At 44.8% G+C, this 19,483-nt stretch overlaps 1 protein-coding gene across 1 annotated transcript in view; it reads right to left on the bottom strand.

Moving 5' to 3' along the window:
• Positions 1-18,274, bottom strand: part of LOC123724587 (putative uncharacterized protein DDB_G0290521) — a 47,473-nt gene extending 29,199 nt beyond the window's left edge. Inside the window, exons 1-2 of the mRNA XM_045688756.1 lie at positions 18,241-18,274; positions 17,958-18,112 (exon numbers count right to left, since the gene is read on the bottom strand). Of these exons, the coding sequence (XP_045544712.1) occupies positions 17,958-18,112; positions 18,241-18,274 (189 nt within the window). The remainder of the gene's footprint in view (positions 1-17,957; positions 18,113-18,240) is intronic.
• Between the last annotated feature and the right edge of the window lie 1,209 nt (positions 18,275-19,483).

Genomic DNA, 19,483 nt, shown 5'->3' with positions numbered 1-19,483 from the left:
GCAGGTAGCCTTAGGGTTAAAGCGTTGGACCAGTATATATGGGGCGTCATGTAGCCTAGTGGTTAGAGCGTTGGACCATTATATATGGGGCGTCAGGTAGCCTGTGGTTAGAGCGTAGGACCAGTATATAGGGGGCATCAGGTAGCCTGTGGTTAGAGCGTTGGACCAGTATATATGGGATGGCAGGTAGCCTGGTGATTAGAGCGTTGGGCCAGTATATATATAGGGCGGCAGGTAGCCTAGTGGTTAGAGCGTTGGGCCAGTATATATGGGACGGCAGGTAGCCTGGTGGTTAGAGCGTTGGGCCAGTATATATATAGGGCGTCAGGTAGCCTAATGGTTAGAGAGTTGGGCCAGTATATATAGGGCGGCAGGTAGCCTTAGGGTTAGAGCGTTGGACCAGTATATATGGGGCGTCATGTAGCCTAGTGGTTAGAGCGTTGGACCATTATATATGGGGCGTCAGGTAGCCTGTGGTTAGAGCGTAGGACCAGTATATAGGGGGCATCAGGTAGCCTGTGGTTAGAGCGTTGGACCAGTATATATGGGATGGCAGGTAGCCTGGTGGTTAGAGCGTTGGGCCAGTATATATAGGGCGGCAGCTAGCCTAGTGGTTAGAGCATTGGGCCAGTGTATATATTGGGCGGCAGGTAGCCTAGTAGTTAGAGCGTTGGACCAGTGTATATGGGACGGCAGGTAGCCTGGTGGTTAGAGCGTTGGGCCAGTATATACGGAACGGCAGGTAGCCTAGCGGTTAGAGCGTTGGGCCAGTATATATATGGGGCTGCAGGCAGCCTAGTGGTTAGAGTGTTGGGGCCAGTAACCAAACGATTGCTAGTTTACATCCCAGTGCTTCCAAGGTAAAAGAAGAAAAAAAACCTGTCGTTCTGCACTTGAGCAAGGCACTTAACCCTAATTGCTCCAGGGTCACCGTCAACAATGGCTGGTCCGTGACCCTACCCTCAGTGGGAGTTTGGAAGTGCAAAAAACACATTTCCATTTCATACCACACACTCATACAGGTTACCCAGTTGTGCATGCAGTGAAACAGGACAAAATATAAGCACCCCTATTTGATATTGCACTACCTTCAACCAGGGCCCTATGGGCGCTGGTCAAAAGCAGAGCACTTTAAAGGAAATAGGGTCCTATGTGGAACACAGCCTTGGAGTGGATTTGTAAATAGAAAACATACTATGATATACTGAATTTATATCCTATTCGTGCCTACAGGGGCACAAAGCCAAACACAAGACATCTGCACTTCTGTCGATCCAAAGCCTGTTCGGCAGCCTGGCTCTGGTTATGATATGACGGCAGTCTGAAGCAGTGGGTGTGGGGTGGATAACATACAACAAAAGTCAGTGTTGGATGCAATGTTATGAACTTTTATTCACCAGAAACTACTAACAAAGAAGCAACCTTGGGCCTCTCAGTATGCCTCACAATTTGTGTCAGAGAGCCCTTTGAGATCAGTTATGAGTGAGGCTGAAACCCTGTCAGAGAGCCTTTTGAGATCAGTTATGAGTGAGGCTGAAACCCTGTCAGAGAGCCTTTTGAGATCAGTTATGAGTGAGGCTGAAACCCTGTCAGAGAGCCTTTTGAGATCAGTTATGAGTGAGGCTGAAACCCTGTCAGAGAGCCTTTTGAGATCAGTTATGAGTGAGGCTGAAACCCTGTCAGAGAGCCTTTTGAGATCAGTTATGAGTGAGGCTGAAACCCTGTCAGAGAGCCTTTTGAGATCAGTTATGAGTGAGACTGAAACACTGTCAGAGAGCCTTTTGAGATGTTTTATTTATTTTTATTTCACCTTTATTTAACCAGGTAGGCAAGCTGAGAACAAGTTCTCATTTACAATTGCGACCTTGCCAAGATAAAGCAAAGCAGTTTGACACATACAACAACACAGGGTTACACATGGAGTAAAACAAATATACAGTCAATAATACAGTAGAAAAATAAGTCTATATACAATGTGAGCAAATGAGGTGAGATAAGGGAAGTAAAGGCAAAAAAGGCCATGGTGGCAAAGTAAATACAATATAGCAAGTAAAACACTGGAATGGTAGATTTGTAGTGGAAGAAAGTGCAAAGTAGAAATAGAAATAATGGGGTGCAAAGGAGCAAAATAAATAAATACAGTAGGGGAAGAGGTAGTTGTTTGGGCTAAATTATAGATGGGCTATGTACAGGTGCAGTGATCTGTGAGCTGCTCTGACAGCTGGTGCTTAAAGCTAGTGAGGGAGATAAGTGTTTCCAGTTTCAGAGATTTTTGTAGTTCGTTCCAGTCATTGGCAGCGGAGAACTGGAAGGAGAGATGGCCAAAGGAGGAATTGGCTTTGGGGGTGACCAGAGAGATATATCTACTGGAGCGTGTGCTACAGGTGGGTGCTGCTATGGTGACCAGTGAGCTGAGATAAGGGGGGACTTTACCTAGCAGGGTCTTGTAGATGACCTGGAGCCAGTGGGTTTGGCGACGAGTATGAAGCAAGGGCCAGCCAACGAGAGCGTACAGGTCGCAGTGGTGGGTAGTATATGGGGCTTTGGTGACAAAACGGATGGCACTGTGATAGACTGCATCCAGTTTATTGAATATGGTATTGGAGGCTATTTTGTAAATTACATCGCCGAAGTTGAGGATCGGTAGGATGGTCAGTTTTACGAGGGTATGTTTGGCAGCATGAGTGAAGGATGCTTTGTTGCAAAATAGGAAGCCAATTCTAGACTTAACTTTAGATTGGAGATGTTTAATGTGAGTCTGGAAGGAGAGTTTACAGTCTAACCAGACACCTAGGTATTTGTAGTTGTCCACATATTCTAAGTAAGAATCGTCCAGAGTAGTGATGCTGGACAGGTGGGCAGGTGCGGGCAGCGATCGGTTGAAGAGCATGCATTTAGTTTTACTTGTATTTAAGAGCAGTTGGAGGCTACGGAAGGAGAGTTGTATGGCAGTGAAGCTCATCTGGAGGGTTGTTAACACAGTGTCCAAAGAAGGGCCAGAAGTATTCAGAATGGTGTCGTCTGTGTAGAGGTGGATCAGAGACTCACCAGCAGCAAGAGCGACATCGTTGATGTATACAGAGAAAAGAGTTGGCCCAAGAATTGAACCCTGTGGCACCCCCATAGAGACTACCAGAGGCCCAGACAACAGGCCCTCCGACTTGACACATTGAACTCTATCAGAGAAGTAGTTGGTGAACCAGGCGAGGCAATCATTTGAGAAACCAAGGCTATTGAGTCTGCCGATGAGGATGTGGTGATTGACAGAGTCGAAAGCCTTGGCCAGGTCAATGAATATGGCAGCACAGTATTGTTTCTTATCGATGGCGGTTACGATATCGTTTAGGACCTTGAGCGTGGCTGAGGTGCACCCATGACCAGTTCTGAAACCAGATTACATAGCGGAGAAGGTGCGGTGAGATTCGAAATGGTCAGTAATTTGTTTGTTGACTTGTCTTTTGAAGACCTTAGAAAGGCAGGGTAGGATAGATATAGGTCTGTAGCAGTTTGGGTCAAGAGTGTCCCCTCGTTTGAAGAGGGGGATGACAGCAGCTGCTTTCCAATCTTTTGGAATCTCAGATGACACGAAAGAGAGGTTGAACAGGCTAGTATTAGGGGTTGCTACAATTTCGGCAGGTCATTTTAGAAAGAAAGGGTCCAGATTGTCTAGCCTGGCTGATTTGTATGGGTCCAGATTTTGCAGCTCTTTCAGAACATCAGCTGACTGGATTTGGGAGAAGGATAAATGGGGAAGGCTTGGGCGAGTAGCTGTGGGGGGTGCAGTGCTGTTGACCGGGGTTGGGGTGGCCAGGTGTAAAGCATGGCCAGCCGTAGAAAAATGCTTATTGAAATTTTCAATTATAGTGGATTTATCGGAGGTCAGTTATGAGTGAGGCTGAAACACTGTCAGAGAGCCTTTTGAGATCAGTTATGAGTGAGGCTGAAACCCTGTCAGAGAGCCTTTTGAGATCAGTTATGAGTGAGGCTGAAACCCTGTCAGAGAGCCTTTTGAGATCAGTTATGAGTGAGTCTGAAACACTGTCAGAGAGCCTTTTGAGATCAGTTATGAGTGAGGCTGAAACCCTGTCAGAGAGCCTTTTGAGATCAGTTATGAGTGAGGCTGAAACCCTGTCAGAGAGCCTTTTGAGATCAGTTATGAGTGAGGCTGAAACCCTGTCAGAGAGCCTTTTGAGATCAGTTATGAGTGAGGCTGAAACACTGTCAGGGGAACAATAGATGTTGCATGTAGGTGGTGTAGCATAATGTCTGTATAAACTTCCCTGTCAACGAATTGACTTTTTTCGTTCTCTTCTTCAAGTGTCCATCCATCATGCTAACACAACACACCCCTCGCTGTCTCATACACATACAGGACCGTGTGGAGTGATCTTCCTGAGCCTCGGGTAATGGAAAGTGATGTGTGTGTGTGGAAAGGGGTTGAGGTAGGCTATGTAACCCCATGTGTACTGCCTCAGGTGACAAGCACTTGAGACACTCAGCTTGACTTGTCTGACACACACACACACACACACACACACTTTCACACACACGCACAAGTTGTTACAACGGCGTTCATCACTGGGGATACAGCCTGTCAACATTATAATGGAATGAGACTTAAAACTATGCTTGGAAGAAGAAAAAAAGCGGCCAAGGAGAAAAACCCCCAGTGGAGAAGACTTGTTTAAGGAAACCCTAGTGTTCACATTATCTGCTGCTCTGCTCTTTCATGAAGATGTTTTTTCTCTGACACACTCGCACGCACGCACACACGCACGCACGCACGCACGCACGCACACACACACACAAATTCTCACACAAATGCTCACACAAAGGCTTGCACGATCGCTCGCACACACACACACACACACACACACACACACACACACACACACACACACACACACACACACACACACACACACACACACACACAGTCAGCACTGAAAATAGAGGTGGATTATAGGCCTAATAGACCTTGTCTGTGGAGATGTAAATGTAGGTTGGACCAGTGGACTTGAATCATAATTCAACGTCAGATCGTATACGTTGTTCTGGGTTAAATTTGGAAAGTTTACTCCAGTGTATTACATCTCACAACAAGAGATGAAGCCCTACAGGGAAAAACATAAAAGAAGTTTAGAAACTGGGCCACTTCACTGTTCAACTGTTACAAAGACAGAAGCTCTCTCAACAGGAGGAGGGCTAGATAACTATCACAGAACTAAAACTTCTCCACCAAAAAATCAAGTCAAGAGATAAATTATGATTTCTAAACCTTTCTACCGTACTCTATAGCCTGCGTTGAATAAAGTGGGACACACATTGTGTACATCCCAAATGGCACCCTATTCCCTATGTAGTGCACTACTTTTGATCGATTTTGACATGTGTAGTGTACTATATGGGGAATAGGGTGCCATTTGGGACTCAAACAAAATATCTGACTTCTTGAATGCATTCTGTGCTGAGTGGTGAGTGGGCTTGTAGCTACAGTGTGACCTACATAACAGAATGAACCAATTTAGCCAGCGTTGACTGGAAGTATGAGGCAGACATAGCTGTTACTCACTACATATGCAATGGTAAACATTGTCAACATACATTACAGTCTCATCGAGTCTCACACATACACTACCGTTCAAAGGTTTGGGGTCACTTAGAAATATCCTTATTTTTGAAATAAAAGCCTTTTTTTTTGTCCATTAAAATAACATTGAATTGATCAGAAATGCAGTGTAGACATTGTTAATGTTGTAAATTACTATTGTAGCTGGAAACGGCTGATTTATTTATGGAATATCTACATGGGCGTACAGAGGCCCATTATCAGCAACCATCACTCCTGTTTTCCAATGGCACGTTGTGTTAGCTAATCCAAGTTTATCATTTTAAAAGGCTAATTGATCATTAGAAAACCCTTTTGCAATTATGGTGGCACAGATGAAAACTGTTGTTCTCATTAAAGAAGCAATAAAACTGGCCTTCTTAAGACTAGTTGAGTATCTGGAGCCTCAGCATTTGTGGGCATGCAGGCACGCACGCTCACACACACATTCTGTCTCCCTCAATCCGTGCAATGGCTACTGCTATAGGTTTCAGGAGTTTAAGGCTGCTTACCACTCTCTCCCAAAATACATCATCCAGGAGGATCCTCTTGATGGGGCTGTCCATATCGGCAGACTGTGATATGGCCATTTCTTGGAGAGACTCCTTCCCCTCCAGGAGACTGTCAAACATGATGACAACACCATCCCAATGGGTGTTGCAGGGCAGCTTCAATGTGGTGCTCTTATTCTTCTCACTTTGCTTGGTGAGGTATATTGCTGCTATAACTTGATGACCTTTCACATACCTAACCATTTCCTTGGTTCTCTTGTATAGTGTATCCATTGTTTTCAGTGCCATGATGTCCTTGAGGAGCAGATGCAACGCATGAGCAGCAGAGACAATGGTTGCGATGTGAGTGTAGGTCTTCTCCACTTTAGACCAAGCAGCTTTCATGTTCGCGGCATTGTCTGTCACCAGTGCAAATACCTTCTGTGGTCTAAGGTCATTGATGACTGCCTTCAGCTCATCTGCAATGTAGAGACCGGTGTGTCTGTTGTCCCTTGTGTCTGTGCTCTTGTAGAATACTGGTTAAGGGGTGGAGATGATGTAGTTAATTATTCCTTGCCCACGAACATTCGAGCACCCATCAGAGATGATTGCAATACAATCTGCTTTCTCTGTGATTTGCTTGACCTTCACTTGAACTCTGTTGAACTCTGTATCCAGCAAATTAGTAGATAAAGCATGTCTGGTTGGAGGGGTGTATGCTGGGCGAAGAACATTCAGAAATCTCTTCCAATACACTGCCTGTGAGCATCAGAGGTGAACCAGAATACACAGCTCGAGCAAGACATTCATCAGCATTTATCTGACTACGTTCCTCCATTGAGTTAAAAAAAACTCTGATTCGAGGAGGACCATGAGCTGTTGCTATTGATAAGGTGTCTGATTCATCATTTTCACCTCGAATAGAAGTAGAGAGACTTTTGTCAGAGCTTGCTTGTGAGTGCTGAGGGAACTTTATGCACTTGGCCAGATGAATCTGCATCATTGTTGCATTCTTCACATACGATTTGGCACAGTATTTGCAAATGTACACATCTTTTCTTTTCAAATTAGCTGCAGTGAAATGACTCCACACATCAGATAGTGCCCGTGGCATTTCCAGTAAAGATGAAAAAAAATTGTATAAAAACAAACAAATACAATTCCATGTACAGATACTGTAAATAGTTACAGTGGCTTGTGAAAGTATTCACCCCCCTGGCATTTTTACTATTTTGTTGCCTTACAACCACAAATTAAAATGTATTTAGGGGGTTTCTATCGTTTGATTTACACAACATGTCTACCACTTTGAAGATGCAAAATATTTTTTATTGTGAAACAGACAAGAAATAAGACAAATAAACAGAAAACTTGAGCGTGCATAACTATTCACCCCCCCCCCCCCCAAAGTCAATACTTTGTAGAGCCCCCTTTTGCAGCAATTACAGCTGCAAGTCTCTTGGGGTATGTCTCTATAAGCTTGGCACATCTAGCCACTGGGATTGTTGCCCATTCTTCAAAGCAAAACTGCTCCACCTCCTTCAAGTTGGATGGGTTCTGCAGGTGTACAGCAATCTTTAAGTCATACCACAGATTCTCAATTGGATTGAGGTCTGGGCTTTGACTAGGCCATTCGAAGACATTTAAATGTTTCCCCTTAAACCTCTCGAGTGTTGCTTCAGCAGTATGCTTAGGGTCATTGTCCTGCTGGAAGGTGAACCTCCATCCCAGTCTCAAATCTCTGGAAGACTGAAACAGGTTTCCCTCAAGAATTTCCCTGTATTTAGCGCCATCCATCATTCCTTCAATTCTGACCAGTTTCCCAGTCCCTGCTAATGAAAAACATCCCCACAGCATGATGCTGCCACCACCATGCTTCACTTTGGGGATGGTGTTCTTGGAGTGAAGGGAGGTGTTGGGTTTGCGCCAGACATTTTCCTTGATGGCCAAAAAGCTAAATTTTTGTCTGATCTGACCAGAGTACCTTCTTCCAGATGTTTAGGGAGTCTCCCACATGCCTTTTGGCGAACACCAAACATGCTTGCTTATTTTTTTCTTTAAGCAATGTCTTTTTTTCTGGCCACTTCCGTAAAGCCCAGCTCCGACCTTTTGCAACCCTAGTCTGAATACTTTCCGAATGCGCTGTATATCACATAAATATCTTAGGAACACAGCAGCCCATCATATAGAATGGTAAACATTGTTTACAAAGTTACTGTATGGTCATTTAGCAGACGCTTTTATACAAAGCAACTTAAAGAACTGACAGCATTGACAGTGACTCATATGTTGGATTATATTGGCTCATATTTCATTGCAGTGGCTTAGATTACATTGCATTTAGTGCAATGTATTCCATCACAAAGATATATTTGGAACACAACAGTAGGCCAGGTATACCAGCAGCATGACCTTTAAACTTCAGTTTGACCTCAAGGGAGCCCATAGGAGAATAAGTCTGATTAATTTCAACTTCAACTTTGACTTGAACAGGAAGAATAACACAGCGGTGTGAACCTTTCCTGAGGCTGTAATGGTGCAGCGGAATACAATACCAGGGCTTATGTCATTCTAAATGAGACTTGCTATGAATAGCAGCGCAAAGCAGTGATTAGACAGAGCAGAAAAGACACAGAAGACGTGAGTCACACTAACTGTGGATTGTGATTTCCGACTGCTCCTCCTCAGTCTCCTTTGACTGAAGTTTATCCAGCAGGGCTGTGGGGGAGTGATACAGTGAATTCGGGAAGGATTCAGATCGCTTGAGTTTTTCCACATTTTGTTACGTTACAACTTTTTGTTACGTGACTTTTTTTTCCTCATCAATACCCCATAATGACAAGTCCCTGCCTCTGAAAAACATCCCCACAGCATGATGCTGCCACCACCATGCTTCACCGTAGGGATGGTGCCAGGTATCCTCCAGACGTGACGCTTGCATTCAGGTCAAATAGTTCAATTTTGGTTTCATCAGACCAGCGAATCTTGTTTCTGATGGTCTGAGAGTCTATAGGTGCCTTTTGTCAAACTCCAAGCGGGCTGTCATGTGCTTTTTACTGAGGAATTGCTTCCGTCTGGCCACTTTACCATAAAGGCATGATTGATGGAGTGCTACAGAGATGGTTGTCCTTCTGGAAGGTTCTCTCATCTCCACAGAGGAACTCTGGAGCTCTGTCAGAGTGACCATTGGGTTCTTGGTCACCTCATGAGCTAGGCCCTTCTTCCCCGATTGCACTGTTTGGCCAGGCGGCCAGCTCTAGGAAGAGTGTTGGTGGTTCAACACTTGTTCCATTTAAGAACTGTTGGAGGCCACTGTGTTCTTGGGGTCCTTCAATGCTGCAGAAATGTTTTGGTACCCTTCCCTAAATCTGTGCCTCGACACAATCCTGTCTCGGAGCTCTATGGACAATTCCTTCGACCCCATGGCTTGGTTTTTTTCTCCAACATGCAACTGTGGGACCTTATATAGACAGGTGTGCACCTTTCCCAATCATGTCCAATCGATTGAATTAACCACAGGTGGACTCCAATAAAGTTGTAGAAACATCAGTAATAAAGCCTCTCTTGAAAAAGCCGAATCTTGACCCAGAAATTATAAAAAACTATCGGCCTATATCGAATCTTCCATTCCTCTCAAAAATTTTTGAAAAAGCTGTTGCACAGCAACTCACTGCCTTCCTGAAGACAAACAATGTATACGAAACGCTTCAGTCTGGTTTTAGACCCCATCATAGCACTGAGACTGCACTTGTGAAGGTGGTAAATGACCTTTTAATGACGTCAGACCGAGGCTCTGCATCTGTCCTTGTGCTCCTAGATCTTAGTGCCGCTTTTGATACCATCGATCACCACATTCTTTTGGAGAGATTGGAAACCCAAATTGGTATACATGGACAAGTTCTGGCCTGGTTTAGATCTTATCTGTCGGAAAGATATCAGTTTGTCTCTGTGAATGGTTTGTCCTCTGACAAATCAATTGTAAATTTCGGTGTTCCTCAAGGTTCCGTTTTAGGACCACTATTGTTTTCACTATATATTTTACCTCTTGGGGATGTCATTCGAAAACATAATGTTAAATTTCACTGCTATGCGGACGACACACAGCTGTACATTTCAATGAAACATGGTGAAGCCCCAAAATTGCCCTCGCTAGAAGCCTGTGTTTCAGACATAAAGAAGTGGATGGCTGCAAACTTTCTACTTTTAAACTCGGACAAAACAGAGATGCTTGTTCTAGGTCCCAAGAAACAAAGAGATCTTCTGTTGAATCTGACAATTAATCTGGATGGTTGTACAGTCGTCTCAAATAAAACTGTGAAGGACCTCGGCGTTACTCTGGACCCTGATCTCTCTTTTGAAGAACATATCAAGACTGTTTCAAGGACAGCTTTTTTCCATCTACGTAACATTGCAAAAATCTGAAACTTTCTGTCCAAAAATGACGCAGAAAAATTAATCCATGCTTTTGTTACTTCTAGGTTGGACTACTGCAATGCTCTACTTTCCGGCTACCCGGATAATGCACTAAACAAACTTCAGTTAGTGCTAAATACGGCTGCTAGAATCCTGACTAGAACCAAAAAATTTGCTCATATTACTCCAGTGCTAGCCTCCCTACACTGGCTTCCTGTTAAGGCAAGGGCTGATTTCAAGGTTTTACTGCTAACCTAAAAAGCATTACATGGGCTTGCTCCTACCTATCTTTCCGATTTGGTCCTGCCGTACATACCTACACGTACGCTACGGTCACTAGACGCAGGCCTCCTAATTGTCCCTAGAATTTCTAAGCAAACGGCTGGAGGTAGGGCTTTCTCCTATAGAGCTCCATTTTTATGGAATGGTCTGCCTACCAATGTGAAAGACGCAGACTCAGTCTCAACCTTTAAGTCTTTACTGAAGACTTATCTCTTCAGTAGGTCCTATGATTAAGTATAGTCTGGCCCAGGAGTGTGAAGGTGAACGGAAAGGCTGGAGCAACGAACCGCCCTTGCTGTCTCTGCCTTGCCGGTTCCCCTCTTTCCACTGGGATTCTCTGCCTCTAACCCTATTACAGGGGCTGAGTCACTGGCTTACTGGTGTTCTTCCATGCCGTCCATGGGAGGGGTGCGTCACTTGAGTGGGTTGAGTCACTGACGTGGTCTTCCTGTCTGGGTTGACGCCCCCCCCTTGGGTTGTGCCATGGCGGAGATCGTTGTGGGCTATACTTGGCCTTGTCTTAGGACGGTAAGTTGGTGGTTGGAGACATCCCTCTAGTGGTGTGGGGGCTGTGCTTTGGCAAAGTGGGTGGGGTTATATCCTGCCTGTTTGGCCCTGTCCGGGGGTATCATCGGATGGGGCCACAGTGTCTTCTGATCCCTCCTGTCTCAGCCTCCAGTATTTATGCTGCAGTAGTTTATGTGTCGGGGGGCTAGGGTCAGTCTGTTACATCTGGAGTATTTCTCTTGTCTTATCCGGTGTCCTGTGTGAATTGAAATATGCTCTCTCTAATTCTCTCTTTCTCTCTTTCTGTCTTTCTCTCGGAGGACCTGAGCCCTAGGACCATGCCTCAGGACTACCTGGCATGATGACTCCTTGCTGTCCCCAGTCCACCTGGCCGTGCTGCTGCTCCAGTTTCAACCCTAACCCTAACCCTGACCTGTTCACCGGACGTGCTTGTTGCACCCTCGACAACTACTATGATTATTATTATTTGACCATGCTGGTCATTTATGAACATTTTAACATCTTGACCATGTTCTGTTATAATATCCACCCTGCACAGCCAGAAGAGGACTGGCCACCCCTCTTAGCCTGGTTCCTCTCCAGGTTTCTTCCTAGGTTTTTGGCCTTTCTAGGGAGTTTTTCCTAGGGAGTTTTTCCTAGCCACCGTGCTTCTTTCACATGCATTGCTTGCTGTTTGGGGTTTTAGGCTGGGTTTCTGTACAGCACTTTGAGATATCAGCTGATGTACGAAGGGCTATATAAATAAATTTGATTTGATTTGATTTGATGATCAATGGAAACAGGATGCACCTGAGCTCAGTTTCGAGTTTCATAGCAAAGGTTCTGAATAGTTATGTAAATAAGGTATTTCAGTTTTTTATTTTTAATACATTTGCTTAATTTTCTAAAAACCTGATTTCACTTTGTCATTATGGAGTAATGTGTGTAGATTGATGAAAAACTATTTAAGCAATTTTAGAATAAGGCTGTAACGTAACAAAATGTGGAAAAAGTCAAGGGGTCTAAATACTTTCCAAATGCACTGTATGATCGAAGCACAGCCAGAGGCACTTGTCTTGCTATAGGTGGAAATTCAAAAGGTTTATTAACAACGTGTGGAAGGGTTACTGTTAAATTTATTCATTGTGATATTTATTTGTTCCCTACTGTTTCTAAATGTATTTTTTCCTTAAATAAATGTTAGGGTGTGAGGCTACATTCTCTTTTCGCTGCTCAGAGGAAAAGTTTCCCCAAAGTAAAGATTTTGGATAAGCTTCCCCTCCCCACTCCCTCAAACTAACCTTAAGTGGGGCAAATACCCAAGATCAGCGTCTATAGGGACAACTTCAACCTACACATTTGTCCCATTGACATGGGTGGCTGGCATCTTATAGGCCTATTGCTCATCCCCGCCCCTCCTTATGGCCGTCAAGTTCAAACAGGGCTGAATTCAGTAAGAAAAACACGGTTTTTAACGTATAATTAAACTGAACGGTGGTGTTTTGAACGACCAGTTGAAAAACAGGGAGGGGTTGGGTGTGTTGGGGAATGCGCCGCTACCCTTTAAATACCCCCCACACCCACCAAACAGTGCTAATGTACCTCAAAGTATGTTCAAGAACATTGAAGAACGTTTCTGGGAAACGTGTCGTTCAGTACAAACCGTCATGCAACGTACCCGTTCAGTTCGATTTAACAGTCACTCAGAGTGGAGAGTGAAATACCATAAATTAGCCAATGTTTTGATAATACAGTGTCCTGTCCACTACATTTTGTTTAATAAAAACAAATACATTTTCTAATGAGGAAACTTTTCTGTAGACGATATTTCTGAGTGCAATGCCAACGATGTTTAACACGACATACTAAACCTACTGCTCCCCCAATTAGCTAATGGAGCATGTAGCTAGCTAGCTATCGCTTCATTCAAAGACTCAATCATGGACACTCTTACTGACAGTTGTGGCTGCTTTGTATGATGTATTGTTGTCTCTACCTTGTTGACCTTTGTGCTGTTGACTTTGCCCAATAATGTTTGTACCATGTTTTTGTGCTGCTACCATGTTGTGTTGCTACCATGTTTGTCAAGGTGTGTGCGTACTGGTAGCGAAGTCAGGTGCAGGAGAGCAGAGATTTGTGAACAGGTGCACACTTTATTGAGGCAAAAGTTCAAAACGCGCAAAACAGTCACAGGAATTATGTTTAACAATAAACATCTTTGTGTAGACACTTGCCTAAAAATCATAGACCCACTACTATTCACATACCACCACAACAGATCCACAGATGCACTCCACACTGCTGTTTCCCACCTGGACAAAAGGAACACCTATGTGAGATTGCTGTTTGTTGACTAGAGCTCAGGGTTCAACACCACAGTGTTCTCAATGCTCATCGCTAAGCTAAGGACCCTGGGACTAAATACCTCACTCTACAACTGGATCGTGGACTTCCTGATGGACGGCCCTCAGTTGGTAAGGATAGGCAACAACACATCGGCCACACTTATCCACAACACGGGGGCCACTCAGGTGTGCGTGCTTAGTCCTCTCCTGTACTCCCTGTTTACCCACGACTGCGTGGCCAAGCACGACTCCAACACCATCATTACGTTTGCCGACGACACAACAGTGGTAGGCCAGATCACCGACAATGATGAGACAGCCTACAGGGAGGTCAGAGACCTGGCAGTGTGGTGCCAGGACAACAACCTCTCCCTCACTGTGAGCAAGACAAAATTGCTGATCGTGGACTACAGGAAAAGGGGTGCAGAGCACACCCCCATTCACATTGTTGAGGCTGTAGTGGAGAAGGTTGAAAGCTTCAAGTTCGTTGGTGTCCACATCACTAATAAACTATCATGGTCCAAACACACCATGACAGTCATAAAGAGGGCATGACAATGCCTATTCCTCAGGAGACTGAAAATATTTGGTATGGGTCCTCAGATCCTCAAAAAGGTATACAGCTGCACCATCGAGAGCATCCTGTCTGTTTGCATCATAGCTTGTTATGGCAACTGCTCGACAAGGCGCTACAGAAGGTAGTGTGTACGGCCAAGCTTCCTGCCATCCACGAGCTCTATACCGAGCAGTGTCAGGGGATGGCCCTAAAAATGGCCAAAGACTCCAGTCACCCTAGTCATAGACTGTTCTATCTGCTATCGCATGTCAAGCGGTACCGGATCACCTAGTCTAGGTCCAAAAGGCTCCATAACAGCTTTAACCCCAAAGCCATAAGACTGCTGAACAGTTAATCCAATAGACTATTTGCATTGACCCCTTTATTTATGCTGTCGCAACTGGCTGTTAATATCTATGTATCGTTTTTTATTACATTTTTTATTTCACCTTTATTTAACCAGGTAAGCCAGTTGAGAACAAGTTCTTTTAAAGAACAACCAGGCATCCTCAACTGACGGGATGAGGTCAATATCCTTCCAGGATACCCGGGCCAGGTCGATTAGAAAGGCCTGCTCTCTGAAATATTTTAGGGAGCTTTTGACAGTGATGAAGGGTGGTAGTTTGACCGTAGACCCATTATGGACGCAGGCAATGAGGCAGTGATCGCTGAGATCCTGGTTGGATACAGCAGAGGTGTATTTGGAGGGCAAGTTGGTCAGGATGATATCTATGAGGGTGCCCATTTTTACGGATTTAGGGTTGTACCTGGTAGGTTCCTTGGTCATTTGTGTGAGATTGAGGGCATCTAGCTTAGATTGTAGGATGGCCAGGGTGTTAAGCATATCCCAGTTTAGGTCACCTAACAGTACGAACTCTGAAGATAGATGGGGGGCAATCAATTCACATATGGTGTCCAGGGCACAGCTGGGGGCTGAGGGGGTCTATAACAGCGAGAGACTTGTTTCTGGAACAGTGGATTTTTAAAAGTAGAAGCTCAAACTGTTTGGGCACAGTCCTGGATAGTGTGACAGAACTCTGCAGGCTATCTCTGCAGTAGATTGCAACTCCGCCCCTTTGGCAGTTCTATCTTGACAGAAAATGTTGTAATTGGGGATGGAGATTTGAGAATTTTTGGTGGCCTTCTTAAGGCAGGATTCAGACAAGGCTAGGACATCAGGGTTGGCGGAGTGTGCTAAAGCAGTGAATAAAACAAACATAGGGAGGAGGCTTCTGATGTTAACATGCATGAAACCAAGGCTTTTACGGTTACGGAAGTCAACAAATGAGAGCGCCTGGGGAATATGTGTAGAACTGGGGGCTACAGGGCCTGGGTTAACCTCTACATCACCAGAGGAACAGAGGAGGAGTAGGATAAGGGTATGGCTAAATGCTATAAAAACTGGTCATCTATTGTGTTGGGAACAGAGAATAAAAGGAGCAGATTTCTGGGTGTGGTAGAATAGTTTCCGGGTATCATGTACAGACAAGGGTATGGTAGGATGTGAGTACAGTGGAGGTAAACCTAGGCATCGAGTGACGATGAGAGAGGTTGCGTCTCTGGAGGCACCAGTTAAGCCAGGTGAGGTCTCCGCATGCGTGGGGGGTGGGACAAAAGAGCTATCTAAGGCATGCTGAGCAGGACTGGGTGATCTACAGTGAAAAAAACAATAATAACTAACCGAAACAGCAGTAGACAGGGCATACTGACATTAGAGAATAGGCATAAAGCAATCACGGGTGTTGGTCGGGAGAGCTAAGACAACAACGGGTAAATGGCGATGAATGGGCAGAGAGGGTCAGTTAGGTACACATAGGACCTGAGTTTGAAGCTGGGGCCGACAGATAAACAGCTGTTTCTTTACCCCTACCTACATGTACTATTATCTCAATTGCCTTGACTAACCTGTACCGCCACACATTGACTCAGTACTGGTACCCACTGTATGTATATAGCCGTGTTATTGTTATTTTATTGTGTTACTTTTTTTTCTCACTTGGTTTATTCGATTTTTTATCATTTTTTTAGCAAATATTTTCAAACTTAATTTTTTTTTTCTGCATTGTTGGTTAAGGGCTTGTAAGTAAGCATTTCACGGAAAGGTGTGTCGGCGCCTGTTGTGTCGGCGCTTGTGACAAATACAATTGGATTTGAGTTGAGTTGAGTTTATGAGAAATGTTTGTTTTTAGCAGTTTTGTGCACAAAACATTGTAATAAATGTAGGCTATAGTAACTAACTATTTCAGATTGTAAGTTTTGAGTTGATCTGATCTGTCAGTCCTGGAGATTGGTGGTCTTCGGGTCAGCAGGCTAGATTTTTGGCCTAGGCCCAGGGAAAGTTTCACAAGGCAGAGGTGGTGTGTGTGTTTGTGTGTGTGTGTGTTTGTCGATAACGAGGATGCGTTCACTTCCCATAAAAGTGTATTGATGCATTCTAGAGTGCTGTACATACAATGTGATGCTTAAGTGGATAGTTAAATGAATAGTAGTAAAACAGCACTACACTGGCTGTTAACAAAGAACCAATGCTGGGCAAAACCTATCTTCTATAGGCTGCATTTCAAAGTGACATTGACATACATAACCAATAGGATGCAGGCTGTTATACAAGTCATTGTTCTATCAACTGCCTCAATGCTGTATTACACACTTTAACAGTTATATCTAATCATCAAATGTTTCACCGTTAGTGATAACCTCAGGGTTATTAGGCAAATAAAGTACTATTCATTAGCAAAGGTCCCACCCCTTGTAAACTGTTTGTCATTTTCCATTTAGAAATCATTGCTACCAGTATTATGAAAGTGTAGCCTATTGGAAATGCAGTGTAGCCTATTGGAAACCCAGTGTAGCCTATTGGAAACCCAGTGTAGCCTATTGGAAACCCAGTGTAGCCTATTGGAAACCCAGTGTAGCCTATTGGAAACCCAGTGTAGCCTATTGGAAACCCAGTGTAGGCTATTGGAAACGCAGTGTAGCCTATTGGAAACCCAGTGTAGCTTATTGGAAACCCAGTGTGGCCTATTGGAAACCCAGTGTAGTTTATTGGAAACCCAGTGTAGCCTATTGGAAACCCAGTGAAGGCTATTGGAAACACAGTGTAGCCTATTGGAAACCCAGTGTAGCCTATTGGAAACCCAGTGTAGCCTATTGGAAACCCAGTTTGGCATATTGGAAACCCAGTGTAGTTTATTGGAAACCCAGTGTAGCCTATTGGAAACCCAGTGTAGCCTATTGGAAACGCAGCGTAGCCTATTGGAAACCCAGTGTAGCCTATTGGAAACCCAGTGTAGCCTATTGGAAACGCAGTGTAGGCTATTGGAAACCCAGTGTAGCCTATTGGAAACCCAGTGTAGCCTATTGGAAACCCAGTGTAGCCTATTGGAAACCCAGTGTAGCCTATTGGAAACCCAGTGTAGCCTATTGGAAACACAGTGTAGCCTATTGGAAACACAGTGTAGCCTATTGGAAACCCAGTGTAGCCTATTGGAAACCGACATGAGGTTAGACAGCATGTTCAGATGTCTAGATTTATAACAAGTTCATGTTTTCTGGATTTATGCTTGTTTATGCACATAAACCACTGCTGAAATAACTTTCCTCGATTCTCCAAAGCCCTTGAGCAATCAGTAACTAGTATCTGTACTCTTGTATAGTAATAAATGACATGAATTATTACCAGCTTTGTATTGCATTACTGAGAATGTGTTGGAATTTGGAAATAAGAGCAGTTACATTTTATGTTTTAAGATGACCTGGGGCTGGGGCTGGGCCTGGGGCTGGGGCTGGAGTTCGGAGTTTGGGGCCTGGGCTACGCCTAGTGGGGCTGGGTCTGAGACTGGGTGGCTGTGGCTGGGGGCAAGGGGGTCTGGGCCAGGGTTAGAGCTGGGGCTGGGGAGAGAGGGGTCGGCTGGGGATGTGGTTGGGGGTGGGGCTAGGCCATGGGCTGGTGTATAGGGCTGAATGCAGGGGCTGGGACTGAGAGGTCAGTTGAGGTCTACAGAGCCCTCTACAGATTCCTCTCAATGCTACACTCACCTCTGCTGTTGACATATTCAGGTCCATCACCCATCCATTTTCCATTTGACAGCTGAGGCCCTCTGATGCAGGCAAGGAGGCAGAGACTGACTGGAAAGACTGGGGACATAGGATCTGGTCTCTCTGGACTCTCTGGTCTCTCTCTGGTCTCTCTCTGGTTTCTCTATGGTCTCTCTGGTCTCGCTGCTCTCTCTGGTCTCTCTCTGGTCTCTCTCTGGACTCTCTGGTCTCTCTCTGGTCTCTCTGGTCTCTCTCTGGTCTCTCTATGGTCTCTCTGGTCTCTCTATGGTCTCTCTGGTCTCTATGGTCTCTATGGTCTCTCTGGTCTCTCTGGTCTCTCTGGTCTCTCTATGGTCTCTCTGGTCTCTCTGGTCTCTCTCTGTTCTCTGTGGTCTCTCTGGTCTCTCTATGGTCTCTGGTCTCTCTATGGTCTCTGGTCTCTCTATGGTCTCTTTGGTCTCTCTGGTCTCTCTATGGTCTCTCTGGTGTCTCTCTGTTCTCTATGGTCTCTCTGGTCTCTCTCTGTTCTCTATGGTCTCTCTCTGTTCTCTATGGTCTCTCTGGTCTCTCTCTGTTCTCTGGTCAATCTGGTCTCTCTCTGGTCTGTCTGGTCTGTCTGGTCTCTCTGGTCTCTCTGGTTGTGTTTTGGCTGGTGTGGAACTGTGGACTGAGCAGCTGATTTATTGTCTCAGTCTACTGTATTAGTCAGTTTGTCATAATTCTTGTTTTAATAACTCTTGTTTTGGAGCAATACGTATGTTTATTTGTGTCTACCATTGTTATTGTATGGTATAACTTGTATTTCTGGTTGGGTTGATATAGTTTTATAAAGTCTTTATCAGCCTACATCATTGTGATTTCTATATTATGTCAGAGAGGTAGAGAGGGTGAGAGACAGATGGAGGGGGAGAGAGAGAGAGCGAGAGAGGAGCGAGAGACAGAGCTAGAGAGGGGTGAGACAGAGAGAGGGTGAGAGGGCGAGATGGAGAGAGAGGGGGGAGACAGAGATAGAGAGGGGGAGAGAGAAAGATAGAGAGGGGGTGAGACAGAGAGAGGGTGAGATGGAGAGAGAGGGGAGGTAGAGAGAGAAAGGGGGGAGAGATAGAGAGAGAGGGTGAGAGAGAGAGGGGGGATAGACAGAGAGAGGGGGATAGACAGAGAGAGAGAGGGGGGGATAGACAGAGAGAGCGAGAGAGAGAGAGGGGGATAGACAGAGAGAGAGAAAATGAAATATAAAATAACA

This window comes from Salmo salar, chromosome ssa10 (genome assembly GCF_905237065.1).
Source record: "Salmo salar chromosome ssa10, Ssal_v3.1, whole genome shotgun sequence".
Lineage (NCBI taxonomy): Eukaryota > Metazoa > Chordata > Actinopteri > Salmoniformes > Salmonidae > Salmo > Salmo salar.
The sequence above is the reverse complement of the archived record's forward strand: the minus strand, read 5'-3'. Positions and strand labels throughout refer to the sequence as shown.